This window comes from Meleagris gallopavo, chromosome 1, assembly GCF_905368555.1.
Source record: "Meleagris gallopavo chromosome 1, MGAL_WU_HG_1.1, whole genome shotgun sequence".
Lineage (NCBI taxonomy): Eukaryota > Metazoa > Chordata > Aves > Galliformes > Phasianidae > Meleagris > Meleagris gallopavo.
The window spans coordinates 134,074,382-134,096,487 of NC_139404.1; the positions used below are offsets into that span (position 1 = coordinate 134,074,382).

The 22,106-nt window shown below is 42.3% G+C and overlaps 2 protein-coding genes and 1 long non-coding RNA gene across 5 annotated transcripts in view; 2 read left to right on the forward strand and 1 right to left on the reverse strand.

Annotated features, from left to right (window-relative positions):
* GCC2 (GRIP and coiled-coil domain containing 2) overlaps positions 1-4,599 on the forward strand; it is a 30,258-nt gene extending 25,659 nt beyond the window's left edge. The window contains exon 23 of the mRNA XM_010728254.3: positions 827-4,599. Coding sequence (XP_010726556.2) covers positions 827-897 — 71 coding nt within the window. The 3' untranslated portion in view covers positions 898-4,599. The remainder of the gene's footprint in view (positions 1-826) is intronic.
* LOC104917133 (uncharacterized) overlaps positions 1-11,983 on the reverse strand; it is a 34,809-nt gene extending 22,826 nt beyond the window's left edge. Inside the window, exon 1 of the long non-coding RNA XR_014880745.1 lies at positions 11,161-11,983. This is a non-coding gene — a long non-coding RNA (uncharacterized LOC104917133). The remainder of the gene's footprint in view (positions 1-11,160) is intronic.
* LIMS1 (LIM zinc finger domain containing 1) overlaps positions 11,444-22,106 on the forward strand; it is a 64,189-nt gene continuing 53,526 nt past the window's right edge. Inside the window, exon 1 of one of the 3 annotated variants that reach the window (XM_010728225.3) lies at positions 11,444-11,603. In XM_010728225.3, coding sequence (XP_010726527.1) covers positions 11,569-11,603 — 35 coding nt within the window. In that variant the 5' untranslated portion in view covers positions 11,444-11,568. Of the gene's footprint in view, positions 11,604-12,058; positions 12,201-22,106 lie in introns of those variants that run through there. The other 2 variants (XM_085214846.1, XM_010728228.4) reach the window with 2 other exon arrangements.

A 22,106-nucleotide genomic window follows, 5' to 3' on the forward strand; every position in this document is an offset into this window, starting at 1 on the left:
CAGTAAGTTGTAATGTAACGTGTTCATATGTTTTAGTAAAGATTTCTGCCAAAGTGATCTTAAAATAGAGGTTCCCATATAAATGAATGATTTTCTTGGCAGATGTTTTAAAAAGTTAATTAAAATGGTCCTCTCAAGGCATTACTGCAGATCTATTATTACTTCCAATGAATTAGCTTTAAAGAAACCTTTTCAGCAAAATATGCTTTCTGATTAAGAACCTTTGGAACTAGGGAAGGAAGGAGGAATAGTTGAGCCTTTAAAAGAAATAAGCCCAAGAGCTGTAATAATGTATAATAATATTCTGGCTACTCTTTAAATACTCTGATATCTTGTTTGTCCCTCTACTTCTTAAGATATGATCTTTTAAAGTTATATAAATAACGAGCTAGTTTCTAGTACTTCATTAGCTTACTTGATTGAAAAATTACTCAAAGAATAAAGAGTAAGTACAGTGTGTGCGTATATAAGCATTTCAAACGAGTGAAGAAAAGCACATGAGTAAGTGACATTGTAATCCATTCCATAATAAGCTCTTTGCGTTTGGAAAAATTATATGTGAACTAAGCCTATAGCATCTCAGTGTTTTTGGGCATTCTAACTGGCTGGATTTTTCCTAAGGAAGATGATAAAATGGTTTCTTTAAAGTGTACTGGGTGATTAAAGTCCACATTTTTTGCAAAGTGTAAGTACTGAATGTTATCTCTTCATCAAATTGACAAGAACAGCTGAAAACTTGACAGAGAAGGGAAAAATGAAGATCAAGTTTCCAAATTGTGTAACGTCTAGCCTCATAAACTTACAGAATGTATTTCTCCTCCTCCAGGTGAGGAAGAGAGTTCCTCACGGCCCTCTGGGTGGGCTTCATACCTTCACAGCTGGTCTGGACTTCGATGAGACAGTGGAAGCGCTGCATCTTTAAACGCATTCCACCATTACAAAAAGAGAAATCCTAAAGTAGAAGAACAATCCACTGGTGTTTCAACGTTGAACTATGGGGTTTTGTTTCTGTGTGTTATTTTTCAGCTTTTTAGTTTCTTCTTAAGGAAGAACACCTCATCAGCTCTGAAAGACTATACTGTATCACATTCTGACAGCAGAGAACTTCTTGTCAAAGCTGATGAGCAGACATATAATGAGAAGCAACAAACTAATTGTAAATTGCTTAAAACAGAATTTGACAAACTTGTGACAGGTCTTTTAATGCTGATTTGAAGAAAAAGATGATTTAATATAGCTACTGGAATACCTAGGCTTGAAATATTTTGAAGTGTTTACAGTTCCTCACAAATTTTTGTCAGCTTGCTAGCCTATATGGCTCATGCACATTGAAGGAATTCAAAGAGTTATTTCCTCTCTGGTGATGCTTACGAAATGTAAGGTCAGTTGTGAGCAGAAGAGGGATTTTCTGTTTTGACTAAATTTTTAGTCTTAGATATGTTTTTTGGAATTGCTGGACAGAAAATATGAAGGCAGCGGTCCACAAAACTTAAGGGGGCCTAAAATTATATGAAATACAACGTTTGGCACATCTATGGCATGGTACTGTAGAGGTGATTAATGGCATCTTTGGAAGTCTTGGGATAGTACCCCAAGAACCAGTGGTCATAAAGCTGAAGTTTTAGGAGAAGCTGGTCATGAGGTCAAGTTTTAGGAGAAAGGACTTAAGATGTGGCTTTTGAACCTGAGGTTGGATGTGTGTGTGTGTGTGTGTGTGTGTGTGTGTGTGTGTGTGTGTGTGTTCATGACCAGGAAGTAATGTTACACTACTGTAGTGATGCCTGTACTTAAATGAAAAGTCTCTACCTGTACTTAGTCATATCGAAGATACTAAAGGAGGAATCGTGAGTTTGTACATCAGAGCCCTTGTGGTAACATTTGAAAGAAAAGGACAGAGCTTCCACCAGTAGGTGTACGTTTTAAATGTCCTGAAGATTGAAGGCGTTGTATTCTTCTGTCACTTCTGTTTGCACACTACATTTGCACAAATCTTTTGTACAGATGATTTAATGTCTGTTCCAGTCTCTTTAGGTTTTGTTGTTTTTTTTTTTTTTTCCTTTGTTGATGTTTTCCAGAAAATAAATCTCTGCAACTGAGCTATTTCTTCTATTATCAATCCAACACCTTTTTGTTTTTTTCCCTTTTCTAGGCCATGCTGCCTTTCACTATCTTAATTTATTTGTAAATTGCTGAAGTGCTTACATGTCATTTCTTTACCCTGCTTACCTTTCAACTACAGAATGTTTTGGAGTTTGTTTTTTTTTTTCCCCAGTATGCCCTCTCCCACAGTTTGACATTGACTCATTTCCTGGTGTACATATCAATTCTAAATAGTATTCTTTCTTTCCTGCCCATCTTAGTTGAGGCCCTGCAGATTGATGCTCATTCCTTTAATATTACCTCGCTTGGGGCTGAAATTTATCTGGATTCAAGAACAGAAAGTCAACATGCACAGTTAGTAAAAGCAGTTACTGAACAGTTTATTATCATTGTTTTTTGCTGTTGGTATATATTTCCAACTGACGAACTACTGACAAATTCAACAGACTTTAGCTATTTTAATTCCACAGTCTTGAGCGCAATTTATTTTTCTTCCATTATATGCTCTAACTGGAATCTTCATGGTTTGTGCTACCAGTGAAAACACCCTGTGTGGACTTTCAGATCACAGAACTGGTAACCAGTAGCATTAGGGCATCTGTAGTTTGCAGATGCAGATAGCAAGCATGAGGCTACATGTGTTTCTGAAACGATAACTATATCTTCAACATTTGTGATTTGCTCCAGATCTCTGCTTAATACTAACTCTTGTTTGCAGCTGGATTTTGTTAATGTCACTCTAATGAATGCTAGAGCAGAGCTAGGGGAGAGAGTTCAGATACACATAAAAATGTGTGTAAGTTATTCTCCTGCTGTGGTTTTAACAATAGAAGCACACGAGTGACTTTTTTTTAAGTTTAGTTCAAACTTAGTTTGCAGCTGACCTGAATTAGTCCCTTCTGCACAATGTCTGCTCAACTGCCTCCAGAGATCTGTGACAAGTTCCTTTCTTAAATGCACATATTTCAGAATATTTCAGATTTAACATTGTGAACTGTGAATAAATGCATGCAAATAACATATCTTTGGCTGTACTAAGTGCCACTTGCTTAGTGACTTCTTTTTCCAGGTCCAAGTTGCACACTTACTGATCTTAGTAAAACTCAAGCATTGTCTTTATGAATGTAGTGGACACCTCTTGCATCGCTATATATATTTTATTAATGGAAGATTAAGGTCTTAATGTTAAAAATATTTTAATAACTGCTACTAAGTCTTGTTTTGATGCAAAGATTGCCAGAACTTAACCTCGGTGGCAAAAAACTGATGTAAGTAAATATATCAAGGTTTAATATGCACTTGCAGTAAATGGCATTAGAAGAGTATGGACTGGACACAGGATTATTTTGCATAGTAAAGTTTTTATATGTCATGTATTTGCATTTGTAACATTACAGCATTGTGGCTGTGATTTGCTTTCAGAAAGCAGTTTAAAATGGTAACTAGTACTGCTGCTTCTTGACATACTAGTGCTCTTTTTTTGGAGGAGCATTGTGCTGACTTTGCTTTCTGGTTCTATTTCTTTCCTTGTTTCCCCCTTGTTTCCCCTTTCTGCCGTATCTGTTGGAATATTTCCCAGAAATTGTAGCCCCTGCCCAAAGATTTCATGAGCTTAGGACCAAATTTTATTCTTCTATCTGCCTGCCTTCAGCCCTAGCTTCAGGATGGAAAGGAATAATATAAAAATGAGACTATATTGTCACTATGCAGAGTACATATAGGGACTTAATAACGAAAAAAAAAAAAAGGAATAATTCTGAGATTCTAGGACTTTATCTGCACTATAGCTGTATTTTTAACTAGCTACATGGGCTTAAAAACGGGTTATGGATGTGCCTTCTGCATTCTTTTTTCGACAGAACAGAGCCCTGTCTGTGCAAGCCAAATGTGCTCTGTCTGGAACACAGGAAGACCAGAATCTGTAAGGCTGCGGTGTAGGTGTGCCCAGTTGGATTAAGGGTTCAGGAATGGCCAGAGGGAGCCAGTGTTAGAGTGGTACGTGGGAGAATTGAGTTGTTTTTCTTTCCTGATCTGACCCCTCTTTCCTAAAGTATAACAAAAGATTATATAGTTAGAATATTTTTCTGAAGTTAGATCTTTCTTTCTCTGTTTCCCTCTGTCCTTGTGCTTTGATAATAGAAATCCTGAAGTTGTTGGGGAAGATACCTAACAGATCTTGTTAGTTTCTAATAACTGGCTTGGAAGGCAGCTTAACCACCTCTCCTTCAGCTTTTGCCTTGGCTTCACCTACAGCACCATACTTCCTTAACTATATGATAGCTCCACTATTACTAGTTCTGTGAAAATATCTCCCAACAGAGCCTTGCAAATAGCAATTAACACCCACAAGCTGAAAAACCAAATGCATGAAGAGGTAAAAATGTTTGTTGTAGTAATTTCAGAATCACTAGTTTGAATAGATAAGAGTTTTGGTTGGAAACATGACTGTGCTGCCTTTTTCATGTGGCAATTGCTTCAATAAATGTCATCCTTATGCAACAGCGTGCCTTTCTTTTTCTCTGAATGCCTGTTCTTACCTGAGAAAATGCTACTTGGGTGCAAGGTAGAAAAAAACATGGGGATGCTCACTGTAGTATTCAAGAGAAGATCTGGTACAGTAGCTGTGTGGTCTCTACTTTGTAACACAGTAATAGTGATGGATACTTCTGGATCTTCTGGATCGACAAAAGGGGAAAATGAAAATGGTAATTTTTATTATATTGTAAAAAAAATAAAATAAAAATCAAGGTGTGAAAAGAAGTTAACCTAAGAACAAATGGATATAAGACTCAAAAAAGAGCCTGAAATTTAAGATCAATTTGTAATCTAAACAACTTTCAGATGCTGCATATGTGCTTAAGGGAAGGGAAAGAATAATTTGGCTACTTTTCAAACAAAACTGAATAGACTACTGTCTTGCATGGATGAAAAGGCACATCTTAGGGTCAAGAGATTCATAGAGTCACTGAAGGCTTGGGTTGGAAGGGATCTTTAAGATCATCTAATTCCAACATTCCTGCTTGTGGATCAGGTTGCCCAACGCCCCATAGAGTCACCCCATGATGGCTCTTTCACGTATCAAATGCATCTCTATCTAGCATTTACTTTAGTCATGAAAAGAACCTTTTTTTATTTCTTTCAGGGCCAAAACACACAAGGAGTACCCTTTCTATGCAGTATACTGAAGCTGTTGGTACCTTGGCCTGCCTTCACAATATCCCAAAACAATGTTTCAATGTGCTTCTCTAACTCTGAGCTATGTATCCAGCTTTCTTACTGTTTTTGCCCTATTGCTGCCAGTGAAGTCAAAGGACAACTCTTCCATTGATTTTGTTCAACTTCCTTCTCTGGAAGATGGAAAGGTATGTAGGATGCAATAATTTTCTGAAGAGAGGACGATTACTGAAGTACCTGGACAGAACTGCTAAGTGGAAAATGAGGACAGCTTGAACCACCGTTCAGTAAATGCCTTCAGTCTTGCATTGGCACAAACCAAAGGCTGAGAAACCACAAGAATAAACAACACATCCACCATTTCATGAGAAGTGTTCCATATTTTAAAAGCTGGAAGCAACACTGGCTGAAATACTGGTGGGGTTGTGGGGGAACCTTTCATTTGCAATCAAATAAACCTATGAATTTTTCCCCTCTTTCCTTATTTGCTGAGAACTGGCACAGGAGAAGGGGCAGAGGGCCAGGCAGCACCAAGTGAGGTAGAGATCAGTATTACACAGCTCTGAGATCACTTGTGGCTATGGGTTTGTACGGAGGCACTACCAAATTGTTAATGGTGCCTTGCTGATGCCAAAGTAGAGGAGATGAGCCTTGCAGTGGCTGGTCTCTATGGAGCAACTCAGTGCTTTTTCCAGCAGTGAGGCTCGCAGTTCTCTGCTACGTGAAGAAGACGAAGTTCCCAGCACCCTGGGACAATATCATCACTTCTGCACACATCCCAAAGAAGGTGTGGTCATGGGCTTTCTTTCTCTCGCTTATGAAGGAAAATGGGAAACCACCAGAAGACTTGTGCTGGACTGAAACTAACTTACCTGGATCCCTACCTCATGCACTGTACTTGCCTTTTTGATTTGAGGAATAGTAGTAATAATGCACTTGGCTTTTTTACGACCACTGCTTTTGAAGACTTATATAGCTTTACAGCCCAATTACTGCTACCAAAGAGAAAGATAATCATGCCTTTTCCAGGTACTAGCATTGTTCTGGTGCTGAGGCATGCTCTGGCTGCGTTGAGCCACACTTCATCCGTGAAGATGCTGCCTGCATACCTCTTTCATCGTAGGACATGACAGATATAAAACTAGAGGCAGATCTCTCAGCTGCAGGCATAAACTATGCTCTTCTCCCTCTTTTTTACAAATCCAGAGAATACTTCTCTGAAAACTGTTTTGTTGAAAGCAGGCTACACTTTGACGCCTAAAAGATTCTTTCCTCTGCATGTTACAGAATCAAAAGAATGTTTTTGTTTTCAATTTCTGCTTTTAATTTCTGAGTCCTCGCTGCAGTTTAGATTGAGTTGACCTATGCTGTAGGAGCCTTACTGTTGTTCCACAGACCTTTCATTTCAGAAGTTGAGACTTCCAGGGGGCCAAAGTCTACCAAATTAGCAAAGGAGTGGATGTCTCAGTTGGACTATTTCTAATCTCATGTTCTCTTTGCTGCAGTGTAAATAGTCTCCATTCTACCTGTTGCTTTTGAATTGCTCAACTTCATGTTCTGTTTTAACTTTGTTAACAAAGCCATAGAAATGAAACTGTCTCACAACAGCAAAAGCAAACTCAGTTGTTAAACACAGCTCGGTCTTGATGTCTTTACACCAACTGCACTCAAAGGCTCTTCTAACTTTCCTGGTATGATAACAGCATTCCTAAGCTTTTTCATGGAAGAATGGCCACAGTACATAGTACCTCTTTTTAACAGATTTAGTTTAGTATAGGGCAAAGCTACATGTCCCCACAGATCAAAAACTAGGTCCCTTGATGCCTTTTTCTGGAAAGAAAAAAAAAAAAACACAAATCCATCCTTCCTAAATGAGTAAAAATGAATAAAACATGAAGTGGATTGTACAATGAAGACAGAGAGCAGTAAAGCAAAGTGGAAAAATAGACATCAGTTAGTTACTGCTTCAATAATCAAATCCTCTTTGGTATCAGCAAATCATTTATTCTTTCTGCTGCCAGTTAAATGCCTGTAGCTTCTTAAGAATCTAAGGTAATCAGTGTAAAAACCAGCGTGCTATTTTGGGTACAGGCACAGCCCCAGTCCTCCTGTAATGGCATCTGAAAGTGTTATAAATTGATAGTTATTGGATAGCAGCTGAGTATAGGATTTAAGGGTTTTTTTTTTACTGTCTCATCTGAAAGCTTAATTGCTTGAAAATCGAAGATTGTTCTGAGAACACTCAGACCTTTTTGTAAGTGGATGTACATATTAGTTCTTGGATCTCTTGCAATTTGTAGCTTGCAAAACATCTCAAAAATAAAATCCATGGAAAATGTTACACAACTCCAGGAAAAGGCTTTTACCTTAAGTGCTGCTTTGCTCTCCTTATTCCCTCTTGTGGAGTTAAGCTGCTGACGCTCAGCATTACTTCTGGCAAAGGAGAAGGCCTGTCATATCATTCTGACTTTTAGTAGCTAAATATTTATATAGACTAGTTAATGTTTAAGAGATCCACATGAATTACTTAAACCTGTGGCCAAAGCCATCACACTCTTGCAGGGGCACAAAGGGGTGATCATGCAGTACCTCAGGTAGGGGGCTGTGGACTCCTGCAAACTGGGGATGAAAGTAAGTGGAAGCAACTGAGACCTCAGCAGCTCCTGTTGTTGAGTCCACATCAATCTTCTCCACCAGCCTTGCTCTTAGAAACTGCTCAAACCAATTATTTGCAGACAGCTGGGAAACAGTGTATATATCAAACTTCTCTTGCAGGAGAATTTTGAGAAAATAGAGGAAACCTAGTGAGAGATACTGAGAGATTCTGTGGAGAACAGAAATTGCACGGACAAAAAGTTTAAAAAACAAGAAATGACATTCTTCAATTACATCGGGTTATAACTTGTTTCCTTTCTAGTTATTCCGAGCTATTTGGCTGACTTCAGTGCTTCTTGACTCTTGAGCTACATCCTTTCTTTAAAGCACCTCAGAATAATGCCATTAGCTAAAACATCCAAGCAGCCATACAAAGCAACAGATGTTCTAAATGTACCAATAGAAAGATGTGCAACTCATGACACCCACTGCAGGACTTTCACCATGGAGCAGATGTTGGACTGTTGATAGGTGTCTGTATTTCTAACTGGTAGCATCAAATAGATGTTACCAGATGTTATCAGTCCTGGTTCCTGCACAACCTCTTTCCATCTTCCATATTTGGCTCCATCTTCCAAATACAGAGCCAAATACGCCAGGCACAGCTAAAATGCAAGAAGCAATAATTTGCCTTTGCTTTCACAAGGAGGTCAGGGTGATCACTAAAACAAAGCTGTCAGTATTCTGAGCAAATTATATACAAAGTACAAAGGTAGCAAAGATTGTTATGGAGCTCAAAGAGTGGTCAAAATTTATTTTTTTCTGTAGCTGAGTTGCAAAAAAAATAATTAATGCTGAGCTAGAGTTTGAAACCTAAATAATTGGTAACTTGTGAATTCATTAAGTTTTTCTATGAACATTTCCTTGGAAACTGTGTGTTGAAAAATTATTCAGAAGACACTTACTCTGAAAAGCCCCTACTCTGAAAGCCTCAAACCTTTGAAAGTATGATATAAAGTGTTGACATTGTTGATGGCTGAAATCCATTGATTAGGATAAACAAACTTGGGTCTGCTCTGGCCCTCAGGGTCAATAACAATGTGAGGAAGGATACAGCACCTACAGTTTCACAAAGTTCTGAGAGAAAGCAAAAGTTCGGACAAATATTCACTGTCTGAAGTAGGAACATTCAAATGTAAGCTGGAAAGAACTCTGGGCAGCAAGCCCTCAATTAGAACCTCTTTGTCATCCTCTGTCTCTCTAGGCAGATGCACTTATGAGGAGTATCTACAAAAAGCCTTATAGCTGAAGCTATAAAGATCACAGAACCATGGAATGAGTTGGAAAGGAACATAGGGATCACAGAGTCCCACACAGCGCCACACAAAAGTCAAACTGTATGTCTGACAGCATTGTCCAAATGCTCCTTGAACTCTGGCAGCTGGGGGCCATGCCCACTGCCTTGTGGAGCCTGTGAAGATGGTGAAGAAGGCACAGTGATTGGATAATTTTAAAGTGCCCAGGCTCATATTTACTCAAGTTTCTTCACATCATGACAAAATCGTAAAATATTTTTAGAAATGAGAAGGAACTTGATGTAAAGATACCATCCCAGGCAGGCAGGCAGACCCTTCAGCCCTTCTCTTCTGCGTCTCTCCACAACCTTTCCTTTCTTACTCCTTTCCTAAGCTCACAGTATTGGCCTTGTATTGTTGGTGGTACCAACACTGATAAATTGTACAATTCTAAATGGTTGAAAGTCCTGCACCGTCATTTGTCCCCCTGCCAGCCCTACCACCACACAATAGTATTTCAGCAATGATGGAAGGCTTAAAGCACTCTGGAAACAGAACACCAAAAACACGTGTTCAAATAAACTGATTTAGAACGGAGAGATTTTTAAAAAAAGATAATCACATGATTATGGTGCTTGGTCTGGAGATACGGAGTCCTACATCCCTGCTCTGTCACAAGCTTCCTCAGTAAGCTTCATTTCAGCATTGCTGTCTCCATTTCCTCACTTACCTCCTGGGGATGCTGGCACTCCCAACACCAGGCACGCCAGCATCTACCTTAATGACGGCTCTGTGAGCAGCAATAAACAGGCAGCTCATCTTGTTTTTTAAAACTGCGTAGGAGGAAAGCAGTCATAGCCTTTCATTACAAAGGACTGGAGGGAACGATATTTTTTCTTTTGAGTGCGTTTGTGAATCCTATTGAATTATTTACTTGAGTACTCTGGGCTGAATTTTACAAGTTAATTAGGATAGAATGCTCTAATGCCATGTAATGAAGGTCATTACGAATTGTTATTTCTGATGAACAGGAAGTCAAAACCAAAATTTGAGTCAGCCTCCAAAGCCAAGGCACAAACTTGCCGTAAAGTGCCTTTGAAACACAACACCTGGACTTTCTCGGTGCAGCATTTCCAAGGGCTGCCAGTACTTAGCATTTGGCATAGTGCTTGGTGAAGGCTCTTCTACTACTTATGAGTGTCATTGTGAGATCAGACTGCCAGCAGGCCACACTCCGGGGCTGCTGTCTCTTGAAGGCACTGGAGAGCTGCACAGGGTATGATTCCCATGTTATTACACCTTCTAATGCTCTTGCTGAAGGAAGGATCCTACCAGCTGTGCTCACTGATGTGCCCAGGCTGTTAATTATTTCCAGGGTTTACCACTGTGCAGTTTGCTGCTCCGTGCTCAGGTACGCTGGGGCACAGGTCCCTGTTCAAGCAGCTCTCAGTTGTGCTCTGCAGCAGAAACCAGGCGACATGACAGCTCCCAGCTCCTCACAGGCGCACTGGGGTTAATTACAGCCATTCGTGAAGCTGCCTGCAGGTAACATGGCAGACTGCCCGAACTCGATTAGGAAGAAAAACAAAGGGGTAGTGTTACCTTAGCAGGCACAGAATGAGAACTTGCCTAGTTGGATGATGTAAGCCAATCCCGCCGCCAGATGGGAGGTGAGTGAGTTTAGCCGGTGGGGGTTTTTCGGTGGTAGGACCCTCTGTGTCCCTCAGGCCCACTCCCTCTCCAGCAGGGCACACAGAGCAGGAGATGCCCAGAGCCATGGCCACGCAGCTGCTGGAGATCCCCAAGGAGGAGACCCTACAGCCCCTGGGCAGCCTGTGCCAGTGTCTCACTGGCTTCTCAGTGAAAAATGTCCTCCAAACAGCTAATCTAAATCTCCCCTCTTTTACATTAAAACCATCGTCCCTCGTCCTGTGGTTATCTGCGCAAGAAGTCGCTCTCCATCACTTATCCTCCGTGCGCACGCAGTTGCCCATACCTGCCTGCGCCGACGCCCGCTGCCCTCACACGCCCCAAGCACGCTGTCCTCTGGGGGCTGCAGAGTTCGCACCCTGCCGTGAAACCACACGTAAGACATAGCAAAAATAGCTGACGTGGTTTCGACAGCAATCTTCTGTCCTGAAAAGCGGCGCCAAGGGCTCCGCGACGCCAGCCGCCCTCACCGAGCAGCGGCGGGCGGAGGACTTCCCCCAGCCCAGCGCGGCGCTTCCCACCGGGCAGCGGGATGAGGCGGGGCGGGCCGGGCCGGGCCGGGCCGGGCAGGGCCGGGCGGCGGCGCGGGAGGAGTGCGCCCTCAGGCGGCAGAGCGAGGCGGGCAGGGGGCGGGCGCGCAGCGCCATTACCGGCGCCCGGCGCGGTTCCTCCCGTTGCGGCGGAGCTCGGCGCGATGTTGGGGGTGGCGGCGGCAGGGCTGCCCGGCAGGTAGGGCAGTGGTGTTCGCGCGTTGGGCGGGAGCCTGGCTTTGCTGCCCGGCGGTCGGAACAGGGAGCGGGGCGGTGGGACCGGCGGACGTTCCTTCGCTCCTGTGCTATCCCCGCGCTCAGCTCTGCTGAGCTCCCTCCCGGTTGGAGCGTGGGTTTGGAGTCCTTCTGCCTTACAGCCTTCCCTCCCGAGGGAGATTACCGAGTTAAACGCTGCTGGTAAATAGCCCCGGGTGAGCTCCGCGGAGTTTCTCGCGTGTGCCACAGTTGCCTTAAGGGAAAGAGATTAATGGGGACGGCTTATAGAAAGCAAAGTCTGCTCTAATTGCTCGGAGCCTCACCCGCTGTAAATGCTTCTCGAGGTGAGCCGTCCCAAATTAAGGCGCTGACACGTGGACGCGCGGGGCAGGGCGCGGGCAGCGCCTCGTGCCGAGCCGGCCTCGGCTCCGGCTGCGGTGCGCACACAGCGCGGTTGGGCGGCGCTCCCGGGGAGCTGCTCCGCACGGCCCGGGGCAAGGACGCAGAAGAGAGAAGGGCTGATTTGATGCCTCTCTCCAGACCCGCGCGGAGGAGCAGCAAACATCGGGCCGGCAGGAATGTGCGCACGCTTCCTTACTATTCTTTGATATTGTTTCTTTTGACGGATGCTTTTTGCTCTCCGTGTACTGCCTCTGCGTTTGTTTTTGCATTGCAAAGGACCTCCTGCTGCGACCTGAGCGCCTCTAGAGCAGGGCTGCTGCCGCGGGGGGCTAGGCGTTGGGTGGCTGCGAGGGGTGTGCAGCTTTATGGCTGTTCCCGTGTTGTAGATTGAATGAAAAGCAGCCAGCGTTCGACATCTGAACGTGAGCTGTGGCTGTGCGGTGCCTGGGCTGAGAGTACCTGAGTTGTTGGGGGTATTTTGTTTGGTGAGGGGAGCACAGGCTGCATATGGGCAGCGTTTCCAGCTGGTTGAGCTGAATTCATCTTGATGTGCTATTGCCGGAATACGTTCCTTATGGAATTCAGAAGAAAATATTAGGTTGCAGTTTAGAGTCTTTTATTATCTTAAGCGTTTGTAGTTTCCTCATGGAAAAAAGTTTTTCTTTGTAGTAATAAATGTTCAATATTTTACTGCCTGCTTGCCTACAAAGCAAGCTCCTCTTTATTCACAAAATAATTGTATTTGACAAATTGGCGTGGACTCTTTGGATATCCAGCTCTTGTTCGTGTGAAGCTCACACCTGTGAGTGCTCTGTAGTGCTGCTGGCTTTGGCAGGCATTGGTAAGGGAAATGAGAAGCTGTAGGTGATAGTGGAGTTGAACCTCAGCTGTAACCCAGCGGTTTTGTTCTTAGAATGGGCTCCAGACAGGAGAACTGTTAATGGCTCGTAATGCACGGAGCATCACTTGCATAGTTAACAAATTCTTTTTCAAGAGACAATAAAATATTTACTACCAAAGCACTTAAGGCAAGCTTTTCGGCTCTTGCAATTGTGGTTTTGCGCTGAGTGTGTTAGGCTCGGCATCCGCATTCATCTGTTCTGTTTGCCCCAAATCCTTGCTGAAAGGCTTCTCACTCTGTACTTTGGTGCAGCCTTTTACTTCTTCCAGTTGTGGGGACGTAGTTGCAGTGATCTGTGCTAAAAGCAGCTTGCCAGTTGGTGGGAAAGGTACTTGCGTAGAGTTTTTCTGTGACAGCAGGTGCTGATGACAAGGAAAATGAGAATGACAGTTGTGTTTTGACAGCTGAAGTCACGCATTGTCTGAGCCCTTCGTAGCATGTATGTAGGCAGTGTGTTGTCTTTGTCATTGCAGCGATGTGCTACAGAGCTCATTGCTGATATGGCTGGTGCACAAGCTCTGGTGTTGAGGCAGAAATGTGCTTTGAAAGAATGAAAGAAGGCTGGGAACGTCCTAATTCAACTTGACAAATGGAGAAAGCAGAGCAGGAGACTGTGCCCCCGAGGGAAATATTTTTCTGCAAATTAGGACACTCCTTTGCAATTACTTAAGCGCTTCCCCTTCCTGAAGTGTCAAAATCTTTCTGGAAATGCCTACTTAGTTCTTTTAAGCAGATAGAAAGAAAAAAGAAAGTCAAGGTACTGTCATTTGCTTGGCTGGTTTTGTGTGCCTCAACAACCCTTCACGTGGGACAGCTAAATGGATTTCTCTCTGGGCGTGAAGACCATCAGCAAATCCCAAAACCTGGTGGTCTGTCCAGGGACGAGCTCTGTGTGAGCAATGTGGACCTCCTGTCCACATCTGAAACTGCTTTCCTGCTGCATTGGGAAATATGTAAATGGTTTGGAGCGCCTCTCCTATGATGCATGAGTGTTGTTACCCAGGATGAGGCCTTATGCTCTGCATTTTTCTAGTTAATTGCTTTTCCTTACATTGTTGTTGATTTCTAGCTCTTAGCATTTTTTTCTATCGCTTCCTAGCTTGTTTAAAAAAAAAAACATACTATCCAGTTCTAAAAAATCTAATAAGATTTAGAGTTGTTTCAACCCTTGCTTGTATTAAATAGTTTGAGGAAGTGAGCAGGACATACTTGTAGGTGGACTTCTGATTGACCAAAACCTAAACTGGTGGGAATAGTTTAGTTAAAGCCTTGAGATTTATTACTCATGTCATGGGTGGGGAGTTGTTGTGGCTAATTGGGGAAACTAAGACCGCGTAATGACTTTATGAAGGTTTCCTGGGTGGTCTGAGCAGTCAGGGGAAGCAGTTGTGCTTAGAATTAAAAGGATTTTCTGTACTAATGCATTGTTTTGCTGTGGTTAGGGGCACTGGGAAAGACTGCAGCAAAGCAGCGGAGTAACACCAGAAAATAATTGGGAGGCAACAGCATGGCTGAGTGGCTCCAGTCCAGGCCCCATGCAGGCACACAGCAGCTGAGGGGTTAGTATGGGGGAAGAAGTCTGCCTCCTGCATATAGCTGGGGGGTTGAAACTAGATGATCATTGTGATCTTTTTCAACCTAGGCCATTCTATGATCCAGAGATGGCCTCAGATGTGCTCTGAGGAGCAGGGGGTGTGGAGAGGCAGGGCTGTAGGCCCTCCCATCCCTGGCATACTTGTCCACTGGCTCGGGAAGGCATGGCAAGGCCTGCATGCAGCCCAGCAGGCTCAGGACTGAATCAGCAGAGCAGGATCTGCTGCGGGAAGCAATCTAGCATGAGAAATGCTTCCGAACAGGAGCGTGTTTCTGCTCACAGATTGAAACCACCACTTCTAAACTTCTGTGTCGGTAGCAGAGGAGGCTTGCGTTTTGTGGCTGGGAGACAGACACATGTGCTAGATTAAGTCCCTTGTTTTTGCCAGGTCCTGCTGGTAAGTGGTGTGAGGCTCTGTCTGTGGTAACTGCTTCCCAGGCCTGCCAGGCTCCGAGAAGCTGGACACGTCGTCCTGAGGTAGGCCAGGGCCCTGCTTCCGTGGAGGCACATTTACATGGGAGCTGGTGCAGCTGGAAACTAATGGCTAGACAGAGGAGTAGATAGCACATATTCATAGAAACACAGAATGGCTTGGATGAGACCTTAAAGATAATATAATTCCATCCCCCTGCTGTGGGCAGGGCTGCCCCCCACCAGCTCAGGCTGCCCAGGGCCCCATCCAACCTGGCCTTGAGCACCTCCGAGGATGGGGCACCACAGCTTCTCTGGGCATGTGTCAGCACCTCACCACTCTCTGAGTGAAGAATTTCTTCTTAACATCTAACCAAAATCTCCAGTCTTTTAGTTTAAAACCATTCCCTCTTGTCCTATCACTGTCTGCCAATGTAGTAAGTTGATCTTTATATGCTCCCTTTAGAAACTGGGAGGCTGATGTGAGATTTCCCTGGAACCTTCTCTTCTCTAAGCTAAGCAAGCCCAACTCCTCCAAGTTTTCTTCGTCTGAGAGATGCTCCAGCTCTTTGCTGGAGGGGATCACCCTCCAGCCCTCCTCTGGATCCACTCCAACAGATCCACATCTTTCTTGTGTTGAGGGCCCCAGAGCTGGATGCAGTACTACGAGTAGAGTAGATTGAAATCCAGGTTGGTTTGATCTGGATTGATTCCTTGATTTTTGTGACTAATGGTGATGCTGGGGTAGGTAGGAGATACTCGGAAAAGAGGAATGTGGTTGTCTCTCAAGTGGGGCATGTCTGCAGCACTTTTACACACACATACAGAAAAGAACAGTGTTTTCATGCCTCCTGTCCTTCCTTTTGTGAGTGTATGCAGTTGCAAGAGAGAAGCAATACTCTGGTTATATTAAAAAGAAATCAAAGGATATAATTTTAAAGCTGCTGGTACTGAGAAAAAGCTGACTTCTGAAATCTTAGTTCCTTCATTCACATTTTTTCTTTTTTGTTAGCCAGCCTCAGGAAATGAGAACATTCTTTTGGTTTTCCATGGCTGAGTCATATTATATATATATATCTCCATATATAAAAAATAATATATTAAAACATCTGGAGATGTTCACTTCAGAGGTATTTGTTTTGTGTTATGTTCTCTAAGCTTTAAATGTTCATACATACTTGTATGTTTCCAGAGTTTCCAGTATTTCTTTGGCTACAAGAATATGGATATTGCTGTCAGAAAAGCCTAGAGAAATATGCTGATAACTTAGGGAACATACAAACAAGTGGAAGTAAAGCCTTTAAAGGCTTTTTTTTTTTTTTTTTTCCTCAAAAATGTAACTATCGAAGTGGATGTTTAATGTCAGCTGCATCCAAATTTGTAGCTCTTTGATGTCTGCCAAGTATATTAAAAAAAAAAAAAAAAAAAAAAAAAAAAAGGTGTAAGAAAATACTGGTAGCTACTTTCCAGCTTTGAAAAATAAATAAATAAATGGTTTTAAAAGGAAGGAAGTAATTAAAAGTCCATTATACCCATCTGTGCTGTCCTGTGGTGTGAGCTGACCCTCACTTGGCCTCTGCTGCACTGCGAGTGGGCGGTGGGCTCTCAGCTCTGGCCTCTTATTGGGGTCAGGCAGGGATCGTGAGATTGGATTTCTTTTATTATTCTTTTTTGAAACCATTTAATTTAACCCAAGGCCATATGTTTAAATTTGGAGGGAGTGAATAAGGAGAATAAAGAACATTTCCACCCTTAGTGGTTGAGTGTAGCTGTAGTGGGAGAGCAGTGAGGGAGGATGCTGCTGGTGGCCTATTCAGCAAGCACTGGTGGAATAGGTAAAAAAGCAGAAGGAGAAGCCATTGCATGTCAAGTTTATGGTTCCAATAAGGAACCTCTTGCTGATTAAGTGTTTTGATCAAACCCTAGTTTCCTGTAAGTTTCTTTCATCTTTTATTGCCAGTAGATTATAGTGGACTTAAAAAAAAAAAAAAAAAAAAAAAAAAAAAAAAAAAAAAAAAGACTTTATTGTTGAAATGGTTGCATAAATATGATCCTTGGGGTACGTGTTATTTAGAAAAGTACTTATCTTCCTGGAAAAAAAAAAACAGTCCTACCTCCTTTTGCCCCTTCAACATGCTTGTTTGCCATCACATATCAAAGAAGTGTGATTTCTATAATTATATCAAAGAACAGTAGCTTATTGTTAATTGTTGAAAGTAATCTGAGGGCCTATGGAGCTTGTTCTTTTGGCTAATTTCCTGGTCATTGGGATACTGAAGAACTCTTTCAGGTTTTTTCAGGAAAAAAATAACTCCTGGAGCCAAGACAGTCCCTGCAGTAACTTACAGACTTTTAGCCCTGGAATGAATTCTCTGTTGGCATCTCTACCAGCTATGATTTTTCTTTTTCAGAGAAAAGCTTCCCATTTCCCACCTGGCATCCAGATCCTCTGACATCATTCACCATTAAATTATGTCACTTAGCCCCATCTGATGCCATGCTGGGTTAGGTATTAGGAGGAAGTTTTTCACCCAGAGGGTGGTGACACACTGGAACAGGTTGCCCAAGGAGGTTGTGGATGCCCCATTCCTGGCGGCATTCAAGGCCAGGCTGGATGTGGCTCTGGGCAGCCTGGTGACCCTGCACATAGCAGGGGGGTTGAAACTTGATGATCATTGCAGTCCTTTTCAACTCAGGCCATTCTGTGATTGTCTGAATTTGGCATTCTGAGGCAGCAGCACCAAGCTGCTGGTTTGCCAGCCTGAGACAAGGGTCTGGAGCATAGATGTGACTGTGGGCTCTTGTTTGTGGGACAGCTTTGTGATTAGGGAAACCAACAGAGGAGCAACAGTGGCTCCTTTTTCCCAGCAGGAAGCCCAGCCTGCATTAAATTTGTTCACGTTCAGGAGGTTTAGTGCTGCTCATGATGCTTTTTGTATAAGTTTCAGCATGAGCGGATTCTCGAGATTGGCATAACTGTGAAATGAGGTGGTGGTGTTTTTTTTTTTTTTGTCATCTGATGTAAAATTATGTAGCTAGTATGGATTTTTATAACATAGCTTTGCAGTGGTTTGATTTGTACAGTGGAGATTGTGTGAAGTCTGGAAGCACACAGGTAAAAATACACATCATTATGACTGCCACACTTGTACAAAAATAAATGCCAGACTCGGCAGAAGGAAAATAATGGGAAAGGTGCTAAGTTGTAAGTGATAGTGTGCCCAGCAGAGCTTGCTGCTGCCATTGTAGTAATCATTTGGGTAATGGCAGTGTCATGACGCAAAAATATACTCATCTAGATTGGTGATCTTGAAGGTCTTTGCCAAATCCAACCATCAGACTGACCTGACGAATCCCATCACTAAACCGTGGCCCTTAGTGCCATGTCCACATGTCTCTTACATATCTCCAGGAATGGGGACTCCGCCACTTCCCTGGGCAGCCCTTCCAATGCCTGAACACTCTCTCCATTAAGAAATTCTTCCTGGTTTCCAATCTAAACCTCCCCTTGTGCAATTTGAAGGTGTTTCCTCATGTCCTTTCACTTGTCATGTGAGGTAAGAGGCAGACACCCAAAATGTGCTCCATCCTCCAAGAGGAGGATCAGTGCCAGTGAACGCTGCTTTTGGCATCACACCTGGATAGATGTGAAGAATGCTGATGGTACTCTTATCAAATGAATGATTTTTCTCTTGTACGTTGAGCCATACACCTTGGTTGGTTCAAGTTACAAATATTTACCAGTTCTACCCACCATGGGAGGAGAGTAAAATGAAAAATGCCGTTTTTCCAAAACATCTTGAATCTCTTTTAGCACAGATGTTTGCAGAATGAGCTGGATTGTAGTTCCAGATTACAAGATATTCCAGCAAACTTTGAAAAAATATGTTTTCTGCTCTATGCATGTGGCTTAAATAATGATGCTCTTGTCACTGGCCATGAGGGTGCAGGAGAGACAAGGTTTACCTGAATTAGAAGGGGATTCATAATTTGACACACTAAAAACACATTATTCTGCATACCATGGAAATATCCAAAGTTCATTCAAAGTTCATGCTGAATCTAAATTGGAACACACAGAAAATATTTGTGCTATCAGTATCTAATAGTTCAGACTCTCACACTGAATGCTTCTTTAGTGCTTGAGTGGAAATGTTGCAAAGACGTTAACATAATCACATTGACTTAAAACTTTGTTTCATTTAATTTTTTCCTTATGATATTCCTAGAGATCAGGGAGGGCAAGTAGTTCATAATATTTGTCTCAAGTGTACTTGTCTTAAAGCAATTAAAAAAAAAATTACAGAAATGACTTAGTTTGGGTCTGTAAATTTGTAAACAGTGGAATAAAACTAAGTAAAAAATGACTGGATCTATTTATTTAGTCTGAGCACTGTAGAGTCATGATCGCACAGAGCACTTGAGTTAAATTCTCCAGCTAAGTCAAGTCATGAGCTTAAGTTTTCATTTCCTTGGAGCCCAGGGTTCAAGTGCCTGGAGCTGGCACGCTGTGTTGCTTGAGTGACAGCATCTAGAGCTGCTCTTGGTATCTGTGACTTGCACAAGCATTAAGCTGCATCTATGTTACTGTCTTGTCTTTGTAAGATTTCCTACAAAATATATGTGTGTCAGTACGGGAAGCATTTAAACCAACCAAACAGGTAAAAAATCGCAAGAGAAAAAATAGACTTTGAAGTGATTCTGCTGTAAGTTATTCCGTAACTTTCTTTGTGTACAAGCAGCTATTGCAGTAGGTTATTGTCTCCAAAATATTCCTTGCAATTTTCTGCCTAAGTATATAAATAAAGTATCATATATAAATATGTCAGTATGTAAAGTGTCACCGTTGACATTTTTCTCCTAATGTTGGAGACCTGGTGGGGTTGCTGGGACCATAGCAGAACCCCATGGCATTGCAGCCCTGAGCTGGGGTTCCTTGGTGAGTAACAGCAGTTCCAGCTGTGATCTCCAGAACATCCTAGTAGACATATCCCAATGGGATCGGCACTGTTTGTTCTGTATGAATGACAGAAGGGAGGTGAAAAACACTAACAGCATTTGGGGATTCCTATATGTCAGGCAGTGGTCAGGAAGTACAGATACAGGCGCTGTCCTGGGGACCTTGCTGTGTGGTGATACCATATTTGCAGTCTTTTCTCAAAAGCTCCATTCAATATTTTTTTTTCTTATATGCCTCATTCTCTTAAATTACTTTGTCGTGTCAGTGCTAGGATTAGGATATTTAGTTTTCTAATGGCTCGAGTATATCCTGTTGTTTTGCTTCTGTAAATATGCATCTTCAATGCTTACAAATGCATGCTTTTACAGGGGACATCTTCAATGCTTCATCAGTCTGAACCTCAGCTCTGGCTTGTTCTTCCTCTTCTACTTACAGCCCTACTACTAACTGATCACACCAATAGCAAGCATATAGGGAGTGGAGGAAACTGACACTAAAGGCAGAAATTTGTTAGCTTATTCATTAGCTTTAAAGAGCCAAGCTGAGGTCATCTCCAGCTAACTGGCCAACATGCTGCAGCTTGCTTCCTGAGCTCTTTCTTTACAGACTCTCATTCTACATCACCCCCCGGCTGTATCTTAGGAAGGTTAGACCAAGAACCCAGGGAGAGTAAAGACTAAATGGCCCCACATTTTTCCAGGAATACAAGAATTTTCTAAGAACAGAAGTGATTTCTGTAAGGAGGGAAATGAGTCCACTTCTCAAAATTAAGATCAGAGAAATGCTGTTGAAAAGAGTTTGCATTTCTTTGTCAATAGAGCTAAACCACCAAAAGATGCATTTAGCATCTCTTTAAATAAAGCAGCTTTTTGTAGAGGGCTTTTAAAACATGAAGGTTACTACTTTTTCCTTGTTTCATAACACTTGAGGAACAAGTGCCTCCCAACCACCTTTTCTTGCCCTTTTCTTACACTAAAGATGTCAGTTTTGTCTTCTCTGCCTCTTTTATCTGGAATATTTGTTGGGAATGGATCTAGATTTGTCCTGGCACAAAACCATCTAGGAACACCATCTAGGAACCATCTAGGAAAACCTAAGGTTTTACTATGTCATTCCTTTTGCTGTTGCCGTGTTCATAGTAATTAAGTAAGACGAGAGTTAGTAGCCCAGGCAGGATCTGCATTTCCAGTGGTGAAAATAAACCCCAGCAAAAAAGAAAGTTTTGCTGAAAATAGTATCTTTTTGCCAGCTTCTATTAAAAAAAAATAAAAACAAAACATTGCAGTTATTTCCCATCAGAAATGTGATTTTTTTTTTTTTTTTTTTCCCTTACTCAGAATGAAGTTGGAGATCTGATTCCCTTGAAGCCCTTGAAAACAAGGTGTATTGTTAATTTGCGTGTACATAGATTAGGAGAACTTTATGGCAATTCCTCAGAACTGCATGCATACAAATAGAGAAGCCTGCACCAATTTAAGATAATATTTGATTATCTTCTGAGTGTCTTAGGAACATGTGTTTGATCACTTGTTGCTTAACGTTTCTGATAAGGTGCAAGTGCAGGAGGTGGTTAACTGATTCCCTGCTGGTGGATTGCAGCGAGGTGCTTCCAACTCTCATTGAAGCCAACTGAAAATTTCCTCTGTTAAGCAATATTTTCCTTAGACATAAGGACGTAAGGGTCTGTAAATGACCAAATGAGACAAAACACTTGCTATAGTGATGAAGCTATCCCTGTTTTGAGTTGGCTTTGTCAGGATGGTGCATTAAGATTGGTCTTGTAACAGTTACAGCTCAGGAAAGTAATTTCCTAATCTGTTCTTTATTGTGTTTAAAGAAGAGCAGCTGCTTATGGGGTAAGTGGGTGCAGCATGTTTGCCTATTGCAGTGCCCATTGATAAATGCCTTCAGTTGAAGATGTGTAGGTTGGAGTTTATACCTGGTAAAGTCTATCCACTATTATTTGTCTCCGTAACTAATAGGGTCATTTTAGCTTTTTCATGCAAAAGATCTACATTTCATTAAAATGTATGTTATATGACCCCATAGCTTCCCTTATGCCATTTTTAAACAGATGGGCATCGCTCTGTTGCTACCATCATTGAGCTCACATAGCTCAGCAAGCTGTCATGCAGATTCACAAGCAAGGAAGAAAACAAAAGTCCAGAGCCGCAGGCTGCAAAGGACGAGCCTGTGCAGGTCTGCTTGTGCTGGAGCC